Source organism: Acipenser ruthenus, chromosome 3, assembly GCF_902713425.1.
Source record: "Acipenser ruthenus chromosome 3, fAciRut3.2 maternal haplotype, whole genome shotgun sequence".
Taxonomy (NCBI): domain Eukaryota; kingdom Metazoa; phylum Chordata; class Actinopteri; order Acipenseriformes; family Acipenseridae; genus Acipenser; species Acipenser ruthenus.
This window is the reverse complement of record NC_081191.1, coordinates 58,607,740-58,626,847: the sequence shown is the minus strand read 5'-3', so window position 1 is coordinate 58,626,847 and position 19,108 is coordinate 58,607,740. Positions and strand designations below refer to the sequence as shown.

Here is a 19,108-nt window from a genome sequence, read left to right as displayed (position 1 = left end):
TTTTGGGATACCAGGAAAAAAGTACATTACAATATCAATTCTAGATGAAATAAAGGCATGCATTAGTCTCTCAGCATCAGATGCGGAAATAATTGGTCTAAGTTTGGCTATATTTCTCAAAAGGTAAAAATATACTTCCCTAATATGAGTCTCAAATGATAGATCTTTTGATAAACTCTTAATTTCTAGTTTGATGAGAGACTGCAAGGATTGAGCTCATGTAATCCCACATTTCATTTTAGATGGTCCTGTGAGCCCACTAGAAAAACCTCTGTTTTATCTGAATTCAACAATGACAAATGCCACTGGGATGGGAAAGGCATTTATAAACATGCTCCAGTTGTGACCGAGATACCGGGAGAGAGACTGAGACAAAGCCAGGTGGGAGCAGGAGGAGCAGTGTTGCATATGGCTGTTCAGTGGGCAAGCAACATTGCGAGAGCGTACAGTGAGAGGGGAGAGTTGGCTGCAGACCCGAAGGCAACCCTTGCACCCTGTATTTGAGCTGCATGTGAAGTACAAGAGTGTGTGTGTAGCATTTTTTATACTAACAGACTTTGAATAACTGGAACTTGTCTCTCGTGACTCTCTTTTTCTCAACCATATTAACATCTGTTAACATACTTTGAAAATTCTTGGCATCACCATAACTCATTGGTTTGGTGGCAGCTTAAACGTACGACCCAAACCCAAAACATAGCAGCTTCGGTTTTTGGGGTTGAAGGAAAAAAGTATTTAAAAAAAAAACAACTAACTTTTCAACAAAAACTGCCCCATTTTCCCATTAATCTTTTGTATAAATCTCTCTCCCGATCTGTGAGGACGCTGTGTAAAAGGAACAGTGTGCCCCAGACTGGATGGTTTGGCAATTCATTCCAGGGAAAGGTGGAAGTCTAGAAAGGGGGCCATCTAGAAAGGGGGCAGAGCTACAGTACACCAAGTCATCACCCCAGACGGGAGGCGATGTGGCAATCGCGGATTGGAGAGAAAGCGATTGCATTCACTAACCAAGGGGGCGGGCTGAAGGTACAAAAGAGGATGTGGCAAAGCGAACTACTCCTTTGTTAAGGTTGCGAGAGAACCGCTTAATGACTTTAAAGTAACCATGAGTTTTGTGTTTGTCGTTCCAATTTTACTCATTTTTCACTGTTAGACAGCTAACACGTTCCAGGAGCTGTCGCAAAAGGCCAGCACCAACCCGGACAGCACTGCACTACTGTTAACTAATAAATTGTATTTCACCACTTTCACATATAGCACTCACTCTGGAATTGTGATCGTGTTCTGTGTGTGTTTATACTCCGTTTATTATTTCGGGACTGAACCCCGAGGATTCACTGTGCAATACACGTTGCTGTGTATTGCCAGTGACTTATTTACAGTTGCCAAATGACTAGGATTATAAAACAAAAAGGAGTTTTTAGACTATGAACTTTGTTGTTTGTCATCTGTTTAAGCATTGCATCACCTCTACGCACTGCAAACCACTTTCCCACAGCTAGTTAATAAAATTTGCTTTAGAAAATATGTAGCAGTACCTCATTATGCCAAATAATCTGTCAAAGTAATTAAGCCAAAGCACAGCAGAACAGTTTATAAAGAAATATAAAACAGATATATACTTCAGTTAACCTTTTCTTCATTTATGAACTTGCAAAATGTAATAGAAAAAAAAGGATACAAGTTATCATGAAAGACTGTTACCAGCTTCTTTACATAAAAGAAAGTTAATACTTTTGTTCTTAAAACAAATTAGTCCATATAATTTAGATTGAGCATTCATGTTTCACCGACATGCAACAGCTTTGAGGACTTCGCACTTGTCCAAATTTTGAAAAACTATGTTCTGCATCAACTCAATAAAGGGGTTTGCAAAAACAATAGGATAGCAAGTTTTTACAATGTTTTCTCTATCCTTTGCAAAAGGGTGAAAAAGACAAACCTCTCAAATATTGGTGTTGTGCAACAGAGCAGAAAAAGCTAAATCGAATAGCCACGTTGGGACAAACATCTATTAATACACCCTCTGTTTAGGGTCTATAACACTAATATTTTGGTTTAACAAGTATATACTGTATTGTTATGCAATACAAATTTGGTGCTATGTTTTGGGTTTGGTTAGCCCATTTGAGCTGCCACCAAAGCAGTGAGTTCTGGCATCGCTGTGCCAAAGGTTTAACAGATGTTAATGTGGGGGAGGAAAAGAATCACCATAGACATGTTTCAATTATTAAAAGTATTTATTGCTAATATTAAAATTGCTACAAAACACACTTGTACTCCACATGCAGCTCAAATAGGGGGTGGAGAGGGCCACCTTCAGGTCTGCAGCCAACTGCTCCGCTTCTTGCCTACTGAACACAGCCGTATGCAACGCAGCCGCTCTTGCTCCCACGCGTCTCTCAGAGTCACAAGTGGAGCAAGTTTCCCATCCCAGTGGCATTTGTCATTTAAATTGTAACCAAATTTGTCCATTATTTGAGAGTTGAAAACAGAAAGTGAAAATGAAAAAAGAACCAGCCGATTTGTTCTTCAAAAGTTGAACAAGAAACAATGAAAAACAAAATGGCTTGTTTGTTTTTCGTTATTCAAAAGCTGAATAATGAACGTTTCATTTAAATCACTACCCATCTTTATCTATTTATCATTTTATTAATATGCTAAAGATCACTTGATAATTACTGCAGCAAGAATACACTTTTTTAGCCGATATTAGTGGTTACAGTTTGTGATATGAACAATGTTTTACCTTGGGTCCCATTGGTCCAGGTTTTCCCACAGCTCCCTGCACAACAATTAATTTAGTATGTGTTTGCAATTCAATCAATTATGTTTTATACTGCAAGTCATTTTACATATTGATGAGTTTTTATCATGCCTATTTTTGCAGAGCAAATGTGATAAGAAAAAAAAGTGTGAGTGAATGACTGCTATTCACACAAACTAAATAAACATTTAATTTATGTACAAAAGTATTTGAAAGAAACACATATGTAATGCAAAATACCAGTAAATACCAAGTTTATATTTATGAAGCTCACACTCCTCAGTATAAAATAATTTACAGCTAATCCAATGGCAATGAACAGAATACAAATCGGTTCTTCAGGTTGCAACTAAATGTACTCACTGGAGGTCCTCTAGGCCCAGGTTTGCCGAATGCCCCAATTTCTCCAGATCCTTCCATATCCTGAAAAACAAAAAACATATCGTCAATCCTCAGGTTTAGAACTGCTATTATTGGTTTAAACAACTGTAATACTACACTATTGCACTAAAATAAAAATAATTAAGTTACCACAAGTCCATAGCTGAAGCTTTTCCCTGGAGGCCCTGGGGGGCCTGGTTGCCCTGGTGACCCGGGTATTCCAGGCTGGCCATCAGAACCTCGAGCACCAGCTGCTCCAACTGGCCCAGGGTCTCCAGCATCACCCTGCAACACAATAAACTGTCAGAATAATATATATATATATATATATATATATATATATATATATATATATTGTAATGTTGCCTCTGTCTTTGATTCGTTTGCCCCCTTAAAACATAGACCCAGACACCAAAACTTTGATTTTAAGCGCTACTGCACAGTTTTAATTCAAAACACAAAAACAAACACACATAACAAAAGCCTAGCTCAAATGTAGAGCCTAACTACACTTTAACCGGTCCCTGACTCACACACAGGACGGCTAAACCGACCGTTTACCTGTCAACAACAGGTCAGCCTGTCAGCCTGTCAGCCTGTCAGCCTGTCAGCCTGTCAGCCTGTCAGCCTGTCAGCCTGTCAGCCTGTCTTTTCTTAGATCAGCTCCCTGGTGATCTTCCCCTTAATGGCGCTGAATGCTCTCTTTTATATTTTGTGGCTGTTCCCAATTAACACCAATTACCTTGTTTGGGAACAGCCACATTCTCACATGTTTTTGGCAAGGACATGAATTAACCCCATCCCTGCCAACCACCACCAAAACACAAACATCACCCAAACTATTTACATACAGAGTCCTTGCTCTGTTACTATACTTTTAAGCAAATTACAGTGCTAGACTGGTGCTGGTATCTATTCATTAGACCAAAAGATATCTGATGTCTAAAAGCCTCCCTTAGCTCACTTTCTGGGAATGCATATGAATGGGACAGGAGGCAGGACAGATGGGTGTATGATAGCTCTCGAGTGAAACTTCAGTTTCTCTACAACTAGGTAGGTGGCAAGCAGATCAAGCTGCGGCTGCTACAAAATGTGGCTGGCATGATGGTGAGTAAGGATGAGCAGCAGCAATAAGAAGCTGAACACTATGAACTGTAATATGAATTACAATTGCTGTTATTCCTATGTGATCTCGTTGGAATAAAGGGTTCTATCTGTATAGCTATGGTAGTTATCAGAAACTCACATATAATTAATCATATATTCTATATTCTAATGTATAAATTAACAAATAAAGGTACAACTCAATCATACAGGTACGTTTTTAATACTGTTGTTTGTTAGTCTAAAACATACCTTCAGCCCAGGAGATCCGTGGTCACCCTGTAATTAAGAATAAGAAATTAACAATTTAAATTATTACCCAATCCCTGTGATAACAATATTTCAGCCTTTATGCCCATTCAAACCATACCTGGAGTCTGAGACTGGGATGGTGTTTATATGAACAGCAAATGTGTTGGGAACTGGAGTGAGACCACCAGGAACTAATTTTCCAAAGGCTCCTTATCTATTACAGGCAGTCCTGTACTTACAACACAATTGGATCCTGAAAGTCGCGTTGTAAGTCGAAGCGTCGTAAGTCGAAGCACATTTTCCCATAGGAACAATGTTATAAGTTGGGGTTACGTTCCTGACTCTGGCCAGATAATATATTTTTAAAAAAATGACCCGTAATATTGTACTCATGCAAATATTTATTTAATATAACTTATTTAAGATAATAAGAAATCATTTCATTCCAATCAGAACTTATAGAAACATTGAAGGTTATAAAATTCTGAAAGAACGAAAAACTTACAAAAACATTGCAAATTAAAAAATTGGCATCTTAGATGGACGGATCAGGGGTGCCCGCTTCACTGCTGTCAGGGGTGTAGGGGGATGGAACTTGGATGCAGTTTTTTCAGCTCTCTTGAAGAAAATGTCCAAGGATGTTTGAATAGCTGCTTTTTTCTTTTCTTTGTAAATTTCACTGTAACTGTACATGTTCGATATCCCACGATTTATTCAAGCACTGCGCTCAAGGTTTGGCTCATTCTTCTCAAATAGGACCATGGTGATTTTGAAATGTTTGAATGCCTCTGTAACAGGGCAAGGAGCCCTGTACATGGATTTTGTTTAGTTTTAGAACGGGGTCTCCCCCTCCGCCCCTGTGCAGTTAATTATTTTGTATTTCCTTTGTTGTATTATTATCGTTATGATTTATTTATTATGAATTTATGTGACGACGAAGCGCCGTGGGTTTTGTTATTGTTTTATTTAAAATGTGTTCTGGCAGAGGCGAGAGTAGGGTACTCGTCCTCTGCCAGGAATAAATTAAAAACCTTGTGCAGAAGGTGGCCATCTCCCGAATTAATTAAGTGATTTAATTTGTTGCTAATCGGGAGATGGTCACCTGCATAAAAGCCTGCAGCTCGCTGCTCTCAGGGAGGTGTGTGTTAGGAGCGAGAGGACCGAGAGAAAAACTAAACTAAAAATTAAATACAGGATCAGTGAAGGCTACTGCCCAGCCTGACTGGTATTGTTTATACTTTGTGTTCGTGATTTTGTTTTGTTTACCTGTTTTATTTTCGCTCTGTGAGCACAGTATTTTTGAACTTTTTTATTTATTTTTGTTATTTAAAAATAAAACGGCGCTGCCGCGTCATTTATTTTGAACTGCAGTAGTCAGTGTTTTTAGTTCCTGCTTCAGACCTGACGTCACAGTCCAACCACCCTGTCACAGCCTCACACAGCACTTTGGTAATAATGCAAAAGAGTCGTATGTGCTGTGTGTCGTAAGTCAAGGAGCGCCTGTATATTGTACAATAATCCCTCACAGTGGATATCAATTAAACTACAGGCATGTGACTATGACCGAAAACCACAGCATGTGCAACAACAGATCATTGACGTTACTGGTGTGTGCTGCAATTCCCAACTATTGCTGGTGAAGTAAAAAGTCTAAAATGAATAAATATTTAAATATATTGTACAGCTTATATAAGGATATATAAGTAAATCTAACTGGGACTTTTCAAGACACAAACTTTGACTGAAGGGGGAAGCTGGGAAGGCCTGCACTGCAAGACAGGCCCTGTGGAAAATCTACATTTTAAACAAAAATATATATTTTTTAAAAGGATCCCACAGATGTTCTTGGATGCAAAGGAACTTCCAGATGTGAGAGCAAGTCAATTTATTATTCTGAGTAAACAAAGGATGAAATGGCAGACTTGGTGTCTATCAAGATTGCCTTTCTAAACATATTGGGGACTTTTGCCATTCAAACAAGGAGTAACAATGACCTCTGGTGAATGAAGGAAGATGGAGCAGTGCAACTCTTTCTTCAGGAAATGGGAGAAGCTATGGATCAAGAAAAACGACCCACTCTGTTTATTTTCAAAATGCCAAATCATGGACCTGAATTTGGGAAGGGTCTGCCTCTTTTGAGAGTATACTTAAACTGAAACACAGGGCATTTCAACACACACATGCTCCAAAAAAGCACCTTTGACCTCTTCAGTGTGTCATCTGACTGTCATCTCATCTCAAACACAGCACAGCCTGTTAGGAGAAACAGCTGCCGTTAACCTGCTACACCACCACAAGATTCTGAAGACACAGCCAGGAAATTATTTTCTTTGAGGGAATCACAAGACAAAGTAAATCATTCTTTGCAACCTTTGGTGGTGGTGAAGAAACCTTCTTCACCACAATTAATCGCCATTTTTCTTTATTTCCTTTGTTCTGAAACTTTGTTTCAACTCTCTACTAAAAGGTTTATAGAATTTCCATGGTGCATAGAAACAATAGTATCAATTTGTTTAAATACTGTACAATGAAATGTGAAATGTTTGAACATATCTTGAAATCTGAATCCGATAGAATATACTAATGCTATTCTAAATGCTTTGAATATATTTAGAATTCTAATAAAATATATGGTTAATAATTCTGAAAATACTTAACTAATTACATTTGCCATTTAGAAATCCTATGCCAATACTTTTAACCTATTCCTACTTTTGTAACCTTAAATAAACAAAAGTAATTCTACTTGTAAACTGATTTGTCTGATTTTATGTTTGAATGTTAATTAATCACTGTTAAAAATAACATCTATGAACCCTTCCGCTCCAGCGAACAGTCTACCTGTTTGAGGTCTGACTGACATAACGCGACTTTCATTTTGTGTATCAGGAAAAATCTTCACCAAAAGTACACCGTTTATACCTTTCTAAACAGCTGAGAATCTAAAGATTAAGAGAATAACGTTGTCACTCTATGATGAAATATACCCTGCGATTAATATCTGCCACTCTGGTTTACTAGCGAAGCAGCAAACCAGTAGTTGCTGAAATGTTCAGTAGAAGAGGGCTGGTATGGAGTGGGTGAGCAGGTGGTGAGGGGCTCATTGCAGGAGCTGTGTGTGCCATTCATTTCTTCAGGAAGTCTGGCTGGACTTACCTTTTCGCCTTTCTCTCCCCGTGGCCCAGCAGCCCCGCCAACACCCGGTGGACCTTGAGGGCCCTGAAAGTATTAAGAATACATCAAATACTGCTCTAATAATACTGTTTAGACTACCTCACTGTTTTCACATGAAAGTGGACCTAGATTACAATGTGCAAACTGCAGGGGTGCTACTTCTCAACTCTAATCAGGGACAGGGTGTACAGATTCAGTTCTATGTTTTGTGTTTTTAGAGATAAAACTAGATGATAACTAACTTCAAGCATTTCACCCTGTTGTCATATAAATAATGTACTGAGGCAGCAGGTCGAGTCAAATGGAAGTCCTGTTCCCTTAACTCATACCAATACTGACTATTAATAATCATACTCCACAAGCTATAATGAATAAAGTACTTTTAACTGGTAGTCAGCGAGGGGCTATTAAGTGAAATATTGTGATGGCTGTAAATACATAATACTATATCTATAGGGCAGCAGTGTGGAGTAGTGGTTAGGGCTTTGTACTCTTGATTGGAGGGTCGTGGGTTCAATCCCAGGTGGGGGACACTGCTGCTGTACCCTTGAGCAAGGTACTTTACCTAGATTGCAGTAAAAACCCAACTGTATAAATAGGTAATTGTATGTAAAAAATAATATGTAAAAAATAATGTAATTGTATGTAAAAATAATGTGATATCTTGTAACAATTGTAAGTCGCTCTGGATAGGGGCGTCTGCTAAAAAATAAATAATAATAATATATAAACTTACCAAATATAAGCAACACAGATTGATACAAAGAGGCAAAAAGCCAGTTATGCATTGATGCAGTTAGTAGAAGCCACTGCCAGTACTCAAAAGCAAAGGCAGATTTTATCCAACAATGCATTTAACCATGTTTTAAAAAAAAAAAAAAAAAAAAAAAAAGCTTTTAGCCTACATGTAACCTACTATTGCCAGAAATCCAGGTCCAACAAGTCACTTGTTATTTGGTTCCAGTGGATAAGGTATTTAACAAAGCTGCTGCAGTCAAACCCTGGCTTTTTCTATCAATTCCAATTTATTTAGTACTGCAGCTCTAGCTGCGTGTGCTCATCTGATCACAAACAACCAATTTTCCCCTCAGCATGAAGCTAATTTTTTAAATAGTTACGTAAGTTCAGGATTGTTATATAGAAATAGTCATGTTTTCCACTGAAAGACAGATCAAATACTGTTCTATGCTTAATGACATACTTTTTCCATGGTGTTTACAATGTCTAGACCCATAGAGCAATTAGAAATTCACCATGATCACAAATAACTCAGAAAAGTTTGCCTAAAACAGACAGTTCAGGCACATCAAACATGGTGGATATTGCAAGCCAATTCCAGGTCTGTGATTTCTGAAACTCTCAATAATTAGGTTTTAATGTTATTATTATCTACAAATGTAAACATACAGAATCCAGTAGTTCTGGTAGTATAGGCTACTTTATTTATAAATGGAAGACTACCAATACTCATGTAGCGATGCAAGATCAATTTCAGAGGTCTTATTAATAATAAAGTAATTTTGTTTCTGCAGGGTGTAATAAACTGTTCAAATAACAGATTGTATAATAGAAAGAATCTGCTTGTGTGCATTTTTGAAAACTGCCTTTATTAAGCTAATAACAAGTAAAACAAAAAAAAAGCAATTTTTGGACTGTCATTCCCACAGCAAACATTTTTTAAAAAGTAAAAAGCAAAACCAAAGATTCTTGAGATTTGTCAATGAAGTGTAGTTTTATTACCAATTATTATCAATGCTTTTCATGGAAAGTGCCTTTCAAGCGGTATACATGACCCTCAGAGTAGTGTACAGCTATGGCCAAAAGTTTTGCATCACCCTATCGAATTAACTAATTTTGCTTCATAAAGTCAAATGAAACCTGCTGAATAATATCACGTTAACAAATTTTATAAAATGGGAATTTTAAATACTCTATCCTGATTGGTCAAAACAGGTCATATTGGGGGGGGGGGGGGGTGGGGGGGCTGATATTACAGCATATCACCATGGGTTGGCATATCCCCGGCTCACCGCTTGCAACCCCCCCGCCGACTCGGGAAACGGAGGCTGGAACACGCGTCCTCCGAAACGTGCTCCTTCCAAGCCGTCATTTTTCGCACTGCAGATCCACAGCAATGCCACCAGACCTATAGTGCCGGAGGACAACACAGATCTGGCGGCTCCGCTGCAGAGCCACAGGCGCCCTATCGGCCACAGGGGTCGCTGATGCGCGGTGAGCCGTGGATTCCCCTGCCGACCTAAGCCCTCCCTACCCGGGCAGCGCTCAGCCAATTGGGCGCCGCCCCCTAGGAACTCTCGGTCACGGTCAGCTGTGACATAGCCTGGATTCGAACCTGCGATCTCCAGGCTATAGGGCACATCCTGCGAGAAGCGCCTTTACTGGATGCACCACTCGAGAGCCCTAAGTTTAAGCTTTTTTAAAAAGATTTTGGTCACTCTTAAAAGAGACTTTGGTGGTTAAATGGATAGTTTGTTGCTGCTGCCCCCGGTCTGTCCGTTCTTCTCCTCTGGTTGGGACTGCCTGCCTGCTGCCACTGGTCCCACCCCCTGCACAGCTGAACACGGACCCAGTAGTTCTCCACGTTGTCCAGCCATAAACAGCATAGTCAGTTTGATAAGTAACCGGATACTCTATAATGCAATACTCTATAACACTGTACTTTCAATGGCAATGTTCAAATCAACATCTATAAATCGTTTTTTATTTTAATTAATGGCTTTTTGTTTTTATTTTTCTTACGTTATATAGAACGATATTTTCTCAGCTAATTTTTAGGTAGAAGCATATTTAATAAAAATTACTTTTTTGTTAATTTAAAAAAACCTTTTTACTTTTTTCTTCAATTTAGTTAGTTAACCCGTTTTATAAGAGAAATAAGACACTTGCTTTACCTCGCGACTTGCAACACAACCGCAATACAAATCTAACATGAAATACTGTACTACTATTAGCTTCTGGTAGATTTTTGCTATTATAGTTTGTATAGTAGTATATTGTAATATAGTTCATAGTTAATTTAATTAGATGATGTTAAATAAAATATCTAAATTATGTTCATATACTGTGTATATATATATATATATATATATATATATATATATATATATATATATATATATATATATACAGCTCTGGAAAAAATTAAGAGACCACTGCAAAATTATCAGTTTCTCTGGTTTTACTATTTATAGGTATGTGTTTGGGTAAAATGAACATTTTTGTTTTATTCTATAAACTACTGACAACATTTCTCCCAAATTCCAAATAAAAATATTGTCATTTAGAGCATTTATTTGCAGAAAATGACAACTGGTCAAAATAACAAAAAAGATGCAGTGTTGTCAGACCTCGAATAATGCAAAGAAAATAAGTTCATATTCATTTTTAAACAACACAATACTAATGTTTTAACTTAGGAAGAGTTCAGAAATCAATATTTGGTGGAATAACCCTGATTTTCAAGCACAGCTTTCATGTGTCTTGGCATGCTCTCCACCAATCTTTCACATTGATGTTGGGTGACTTTATGCCACTCCTGGCGCAAAAATTCAAGCAGCTCGGCTTTGTTTGATGGCTTGTGATCATCCATCTTCCTCTTGATCACATTCCAGAGGTTTTCAATGGGGTTCAGGTCTGGAGATTGGGCTGGCCATGACAGGGTCTTGATCTGGTGGTCCTCCATCCACACCTTGATTGACCTGGCTGTGTGGCATGGAGCATTGTCCTGCTGGAAAAACCAATCCTCAGAGTTGGGGAACATTGTCAGAGCAGAAGGAAGCAAGTTTTCTTCCAGGACAACCTTGTACTTGGCTTGCTTCATGCCAAAGCTGCCCGATTCCAGCCTTGCTGAAGCACCCCCAGATCATCACCGATCCTCCACCACATTTCACAGTGGGTGCGAGACACTGTGGCTTGTAGGCCTCTCCAGGTCTCCGTCTAACCATTAGACGACCAGGTGTTGGGCAAAGCTGAAAATTGGACTCATCTGGGGGTGCTTCAGCAAGTCTGGAATCGGGCAGATTTGTCTTTGTGAAGGACGCATGAATCAAGCCAAGTACAAGGTTGTCCTGGAAGAAAACTTGCTTCCTTCTGCTCTGACAATGTTCCCCAACTCTGAGGATTGGTTTTTCCAGCAGGACAATGCTCCATGCCACACAGCCAGGTCAATCAAGGTGTGGATGGAGGACCACCAGATCAAGACCCTGTCATGGCCAGCCCAATCTCCAGACCTGAACCCCATTGAAAACCTCTGGAATGTGATCAAGAGGAAGATGGATGATCACAAGCCATCAAACAAAGCCGAGCTGCTTGAATTTTTGCGCCAGGAGTGGCATAAAGTCACCCAACATCAATGTGAAAGACTGGTGGAGAGCATGCCAAGACGCATGAAAGCTGTGCTTGAAAATCAGAGTTATTCCACCAAATATTGATTTCTGAACTCTTCCTAAGTTAAAACATTAATATTGTGTTGTTTAAAAATGAATATGAACTTATTTTCTTTGCATTATTCGAGGTCTGACAACACTGCATCTTTTTTGTTATTTTGACCAGTTGTCATTTTCTGCAAACAAATGCTCTAAATGACAATATTTTTATTTGGAATTTGGGAGAAATGTTCAGTAGTTTATAGAATAAAACAAAAATGTTCATTTTACCCAAACACATACCTATAAATAGTAAAACCAGAGAAACTGATAATTTTGCAGTGGTCTCTTAATTTTTTCCAGAGCTGTATATATATATATTATGTCTCAATCCTCAAATTTTAGGTGATGCTAAACTTTTGGCCATGGCTGTATTTGTTTTGGCTAAAACTAAAATTAACTACATCTGAAATCTAACTGAGGTGAACTGAATCTGTAATAGATATATTTTTTGTTTCTACAGGCATAAATACAATATATTGACTTATTGTCCAAGCAGTTACGCTGGCCTATAGTTAGCTCCTGTGTTTTGGAGGAATAAAGTTTATTATTAATGTAAAAAAACGGAGAAAAAAAATAAAAATAAAAATAAATTGTTTGGTTTCAGTTTTCAAATTTATTAGCTGTTTTTCCCCCTTTCAAAAAAAAAAGAAAAAAGTTAAAGACTGTGGAGTAAATTCTTTGAAGATATGGCCCTATGCCTCACAACCGTAGTTAATGTGGGTTAATATGTGGCATAGTTAAGTGAAAAATGTCTATTCACAACCTGATTGACAAATCATTTGCAAGAACCCATACTGTTACATGGCCCATTTACATACAGGGTAGCAGGTTTCCATTCAAATGTAAACCATATTTATTGAGATGAACAGTTTATAGTAAATGAGGCCTTGTAAGAAACATGGTAGCTTTATTTGTTGGAGGAAAAATACTGCCTTTTATAGCCTACTCTTAAGACCACTGTAGGGTCTTGACCAGTACCATACCTCGCCAGAACCACTAAATTCCACATCAAACACCTGTAAAATGTCAAGTCAAAGCATGTCAATTGTAAGATACAGTGAAAACATGAGTACATATCAAATAATAAAATGTTATATTTACTGCATTTACTTCAATAAACAGTTGAACAGAATTTTTAAACTCTAGGGACCTGATTTTTCAAAACTTTTTAGAGCTTTATTAAGGGGGATTTACTTCACCTATGTTATTAAGACTTGAAAATAAGGCCCTATGGGTTAAGACATTTTAAACATGCGTAGTGTTTATTTAAAATAAAAAATAAATAACCATAGAGCTTCAAATTATTTTCTTATTTTTACTGTTCCCTTTTCATTCTGTTTGCAGTTCTTGCAATTCTTAGTAGTTCTTATTGCTAGAACTCATGTTTTGTGTTACTGTGATTTGACAAGGAGCTCAGGAGCTGCTCTTCAGTACCAGTTGCCTGCCATAGACATGTGCAATGCAGGCTAGATCAGCCAAAGTGTCTTTATATCAGTTAGCACCTGCATCATGTACAGCACAGCAGTGTAAAGTCAGCAAAACTAGTTATGTACAATACACTCCGGCTACAACCAATTATATAAAAGCACATGAAAAAAGAGTATGTTTTTAATTTAGACTTAAAATAATCACATTGTTCGTCCTGCCTAATGTCAAACAGAATACAGTTCCACAAACAAGGAGCACAACAGCAAAAAGCTCTGGCTCAAGTTGAGAAGCATTTTTGGAAAAACTAGACGTTCTCCATGTTCCGATCTCAAAGATCAAACAGGAATATACAGAGTTAGTAGTTCTTGGAAACAAGATGGCCCTAATCCATGAAGGACCTTATAAGTTATTATGCCAACTTTAAAATGAATTCAATAACTCACTGGTAATCATTGTAAGGACTAAGCACTGAAGTAATATGTTGAGAAAGACGAGTTTAAGAAAGCAGTCTGGACAAGCTGAATCCTTCTAAAGTTTAGTGACCGGTATACCAACAAACAAGGAATTGCAATTATCAAGACAAGAGGTTATGAATGCATATATCAGCACCTCTTCATCCCTCATATCCTGCAACATTTCTCAAAAGACAGAAAGCTATTCTGATAACAGAATTAAGATCAAAGGAAAACTCAGGGTCTAAGGTAACACAGGTTTTTCACTCAAGTAGAAGGGATGATGGAATTGCCACCCAAAGTAATATTGATGGGATCACATTTTGCTAGCCCAGTTTAGAACCAATTAAAAACACAACTATTTGTAAGAGTATTTAGTGCCATATCTGTCTGCACTGGAAACAAAGCATATATCTGTGTATCATTTACATAAAAATGAAAGAAAAGATTGTATTTCCTAATAATGTCCCCAAGATGGCACTAGCTCTTACTTCTGTAAAGACTTGGCTGATCCAGCCTATGATACAAAATATGCATGGCAGGTAGAATTCAAGAGCAGCTCACTGACTCATTTCAAAGCCCCTTTCACTTTTTCATAAAAGAAAAGTATTTGAAATAACATGAATCACCAATAAAAAGGCAAGGGACAGTAAACTATTTAAAAAGATGTCTTTTGATGTAATTTGCCTTACTTAAAAAAAAAAACACCAAGTGGTGGGGCTCATACAGGATGCTGGATTGGCAGCTAGAATCCTCTCTATTCTTGCATAGAGCTACATTTCTCTGCAAGCATGCCTGCCCTGGAGAGACCGATGACTTTGAGGGATCAGTTTAGCCTCCATGTCCATCCCATCCTTGTCCTCTCTTTTTAAAACTGCCTACAAAGGTCAAGTGTTATATTTTGTGCCTCTCAGTAGAGCCCACCAAAATGTAATCTTTGACCTAAATCGGATTTAAACCCAGGACTAAAAGGCTTGTGCATTAACCCACAGGGCCACTTAGCTTGTAACTATTCTAAACATATTCAAGCAACATTTGAATTGGTAGAAAGATATTAACTTGATTGCATTTACATTAACGAGAAATCTTTTGTACTGACAATTCCCAAAACCGTAATTGATACTCACAGGCAATCCTGGATCTCCAGAACCTCCTTCATTGCCATCTTTTCCAGGCAGGCCAGCGGGGCCGGGTGGTCCAGGGATATGTCCCTCTGATGCACCGAGGGGGCCACTAGGTCCAGGAGGCCCTGGCTGTCCTGCAGGACCTGGGGGCCCAGGGGGACCCTATAAAGGTGCGCAGGGTGCACAATGAAGGGGAAACAACTTTTGAATTTTATAACTGAATTAACTTTATTTTCTTAAATATTGTTTCATACACCTGTACCTTTGTAATGGGTCTGCTGCAAAGCATACAGGGACACCCAGTGGTCGGGTGATGTAATGGCTTTGTCTTTGAATGTGTTTCTTACATGGGAGAAAATTCCACAAATGCTGTAATAGCTGTTTTTTTAACATAATTATGACATAGCAAAATGCTGGTGGCCAAAAAACCTTACTGGGAAGTCCAATTTGAATTAAGACTGGCAAAATGAAGATAGCTTTAACCACAAAATTGTAAAGGAGCATTTTTGGTTGTAACTACTTACTCTAACTAGTTCTGCGTCACTGTCAAAGTCCCCAAAGCCTGACCCATAAGCATCAAGCACATTCTGAAAAAGAACAGTACATTGGGTTATGTTGACATGACAATTTGAAAAGAAATAATTAAAAAAAATCTGTCAAGATCATTGTGCTCTTTTGTATATAAACATGTAACATACCGGGTATCGTGAGGGCCCAGGTGGGCCGGGGGGCCCAGGAGGTCCAGGGAGCCCAACTCCAGGATCACCCTGCAACAAAAAGAAACAATACTCATGTACAAGTGACACTACTTTGTTAGGTAGATTATGGAAGTGTATTTAAATAATAGCAATTGTTGTATTATAATCTGTAGTGAAGGTGCTGTTATAGTTACTCCACAGTAGTGCGTGAATTAAGTCAAAGCCAGTGAAAGGGACTTGCCCAAGATCGCCTAGTCAGTGTGTTAGTGCTTCATTGTGGATCCTAGCATGGGTGTAATGACATGTTCCTGATATGCATGTCATGATATCATATATATCATGATTAGGGATGTGATTTTGTCACTGTAAAAATATGTAAAAATCACAGCACAGTCATGTTTAAAAATAGACAATTTCACAGAATGGTCACGGCTACAAAGATCTGAACTTCATGTAATATACTGTAATATTTTAATATTTGTGCAAAGTAAACATATATTGAATGTATTTAACATGTATTTAACATGTATTTAATGTGCTTTCTTTCAACACATGCTTCTAGTCAAAAGTAAACATAGAATTATTATTATTATTATTATTATTATTATTATTATTATTATTATTATTATTATTATTATTTATTATTATTTTTTTAAATTTTAGTCGTTGCCAATTATTTTTATTATTTTCTCCCCAATTTGGAAATGGCCAATTATTTTTAGGTTCAGCTCACTGCGACCACCTCTGCGCTGACTCAGGAGGGCGAAGACAAACACACTCTGTCCTCCAAAGTGTGTGCCGTCAGCCGACTGCTTTTTTTCATACTGCAGACTCACCATGCAGCCACCCAAGAGCTACAGCGTCGGAGCAGCTCTCGGGCAGTTTACAGGCAAGCCTGCAGGTGCCCGGCCAGACTACAGGGGTCGCTGGTACACGGTAAGCCGAGGACACCCTGGCCAACCTAACCCTTCCTCCCCCCGGGCAGAGCTCGGCCAATTGAGCGCCGCCCCCTGGAAGATCCCGTCCTCGGTCGGCAAAGGAATAGCATGGACTCGAACTCGCGACGTCCAGACTATAGAGCGCATCATGCACTCCACGTGGAGAGCCTTTACTGGCTGCGCCACTCAGGAGCCCCCTATTATTATTTTTTTTTAATAGTACTGTCACCGAGCTGTTGTTGAGTGGTGTGTGGGTGGTGATGTCACAGACCAGGAAAACTGAACGCAACGGCGCTCAGTGTTTTATTAAATAATAAATAAACAAAAGATTTAAACAAACACAAAACAAAAAGGTGCGTTGGCCAAACAAACAAGTATCTAAAAACCAGCACGTCTAGCAATTGTTTTACTCTCACTCTCCCACAGCCTTACGTCTCTCCTCTGACACTCTCCGCTTTAGCGTGGACAGCTGCAGGCTTTTATATTCTGGAAGAGGGGTTAACTAGCTGTTAATTATCTTATTACCCCTCGGCCATAGTCTGCACAAGTTTATTAAGGATGCGTGACTGTCAGCCAGTTAAATAATCAGTAGCTGATCAGTCACACATCCTCACAAGGTTTTTAAAAATACAAAATAACAGATAATGGCGGTGGCTTTTATCCGCGCTGCAAACAATAATACAAATAATAATAAAACAGTGCACATATACATAGGGGCGGGACACTCCGCCACACATGCCCCCCCTTGTGCGCAGCACACATGGCCTCAAAAGGCCACCTCCCCCCTTAGTCCCCAAAGTCACGGTTCACAGCCTCCTCCGGCCAAAGCAATCTTGCGGCCTGTGGGGGTGGTCTCCTGACCTTCCCCCCTACTCTCTGTAGCCGGCAGCTCCCTCTTCTGGGGCTCCGGCCAACGAATTTCCTGCAGTGAAACTGCTGCGGGGGGGGAGCTGGTCTCCTGACCTCTCCCCCCATGTTCATAGCCGGCAGCTTCCTCTTCTGGGGCTCCGGCCACCCAATTCCCTGCAGCAAAACTGCTGCGTGGGGAGCTGGTCTCCTGCCCCCCCCCCCCCCCCTTCTTCATGGCCGGCAGCTTCCCAGGCGAAGCAGAGCTGGCGGCGACCCCAGGAGGCGACGGCAGCAGCGGACCCTCGAGAGGCGACGGCAGCAGCGGACTCTCGGGAGGCGACGGCAGCAGCGGACCCTCGGGAGTCGAAATCGGGAGGGGAGCCCCTGGCCATGGAGGCGGCAGCGGGAGCTCCACTTCTCCCCCGTATCCTGCAACTGGTGGATCCACAGGCGATGCGGAGCAGCAGGCAACCCCAGGCGATGCGGAGCAGCAGGCACCCCCAGGCGATGTATGGCATGCATCCTTGGGCGGTGTGAGGCAGGCATCCTTGGGCGGTGCGAGGCAGGCATCCTTGGGCGGAGCGAGGCAGGCATCCTTGGGCGGAGCGAGGCAGGGCAGGAGCAGTCCTTCCCATGGCGGTGGAGGTGGAACCAGCAGGTATTCACCCTCTGCTGGTGGAGGTGGGAGGGGCAAGCAGTCCTCCCACGGTGGTGGAGACGGAACCAGCTGGTATTCACCCTCTGCTGGTGGAGGTGGGAGGGGCAAGCAGTCCTCCCACGGTGGTGGAGACGGAACCAGCTGGTATTCACCCTCTGCTGGTGGTGGAAGCGATAAGCCATCCTCCCAAGTTGATGGAGGCGGAACCAGCAGGTATTCACCCTCTGCTGGTGGAGGTGGGAGCAGTAGGTAGTCCACCAATGGCGGTGGAGGCGGAACCAGCAGGTATTCACCCTCTGCTGGTGGAGGTGGGAGCTGCAAGCAGTCCTCCCATGGCGGTGGAGACAGAGGCAGCTCCTGCTGCTCTGCTCCTAGCGATGCAGGTGTTGGAGACAGAGACAGCTCCTGCTGCTCTGCTCCTGGCGGTGGAGATGTTGGAGACAGTGGCAGCTCTTGCTGCTCTGTTCCTGGCGGTGGAGGTGTTGGAGACAGAGGCAGCTCCTGCTGCTCTGCTCCTGGCACTGGAAACAGTGGTGGGACCTCCCCCTCTAGTACTGGAGATGGCAGCAATGGTTCCTCTCCCTCTGGCGCTGGAAACAATGGCGAGGGCTCCTCTCCCTCTAGCGCTGGAGACGGCAGCAATGGCTCCTCTCCCTCTGGCACGGGAAACAATGGCGAGGGCTCCTCTCCCTCTGGCGTTGGACACGGCAGCAATGGCTCCTCTCCCTCTGGCGCTGGACACGGCAGCGGGGCCCCTCCCATATCTGCAGCCAGGTAGTTGAGCACCATGGCTGCGATGTATGGGAGGGACGCTGGGTGGTGTTGCTGTTCCCAG

General features: G+C 40.7%; 1 protein-coding gene across 5 annotated transcripts in view; it reads right to left on the bottom strand.

Annotated features, from left to right (window-relative positions):
* Nucleotides 1–19,108, bottom strand: part of LOC117394468 (collagen alpha-1(XV) chain-like) — a 145,619-nt gene that overhangs the window by 22,648 nt on the left and 103,863 nt on the right. For 4 of the 5 annotated variants that reach the window (XM_059014358.1, XM_033992802.3, XM_033992799.3 and 1 more), the window contains 9 exons: nucleotides 15,829–15,897; nucleotides 15,655–15,717; nucleotides 15,134–15,292; nucleotides 13,110–13,142; nucleotides 7,661–7,723; nucleotides 4,505–4,531; nucleotides 3,299–3,433; nucleotides 3,131–3,190; nucleotides 2,750–2,785 (listed from right to left, as the gene is read on the bottom strand). In XM_059014358.1, coding sequence (XP_058870341.1) covers nucleotides 2,750–2,785; nucleotides 3,131–3,190; nucleotides 3,299–3,433; nucleotides 4,505–4,531; nucleotides 7,661–7,723; nucleotides 13,110–13,142; nucleotides 15,134–15,292; nucleotides 15,655–15,717; nucleotides 15,829–15,897 — 645 coding nt within the window. The remainder of the gene's footprint in view (nucleotides 1–2,749; nucleotides 2,786–3,130; nucleotides 3,191–3,298; nucleotides 3,434–4,504; nucleotides 4,532–7,660; nucleotides 7,724–13,109; nucleotides 13,143–15,133; nucleotides 15,293–15,654; nucleotides 15,718–15,828; nucleotides 15,898–19,108) is intronic. The other variant, XM_033992800.3, reaches the window with a different exon arrangement.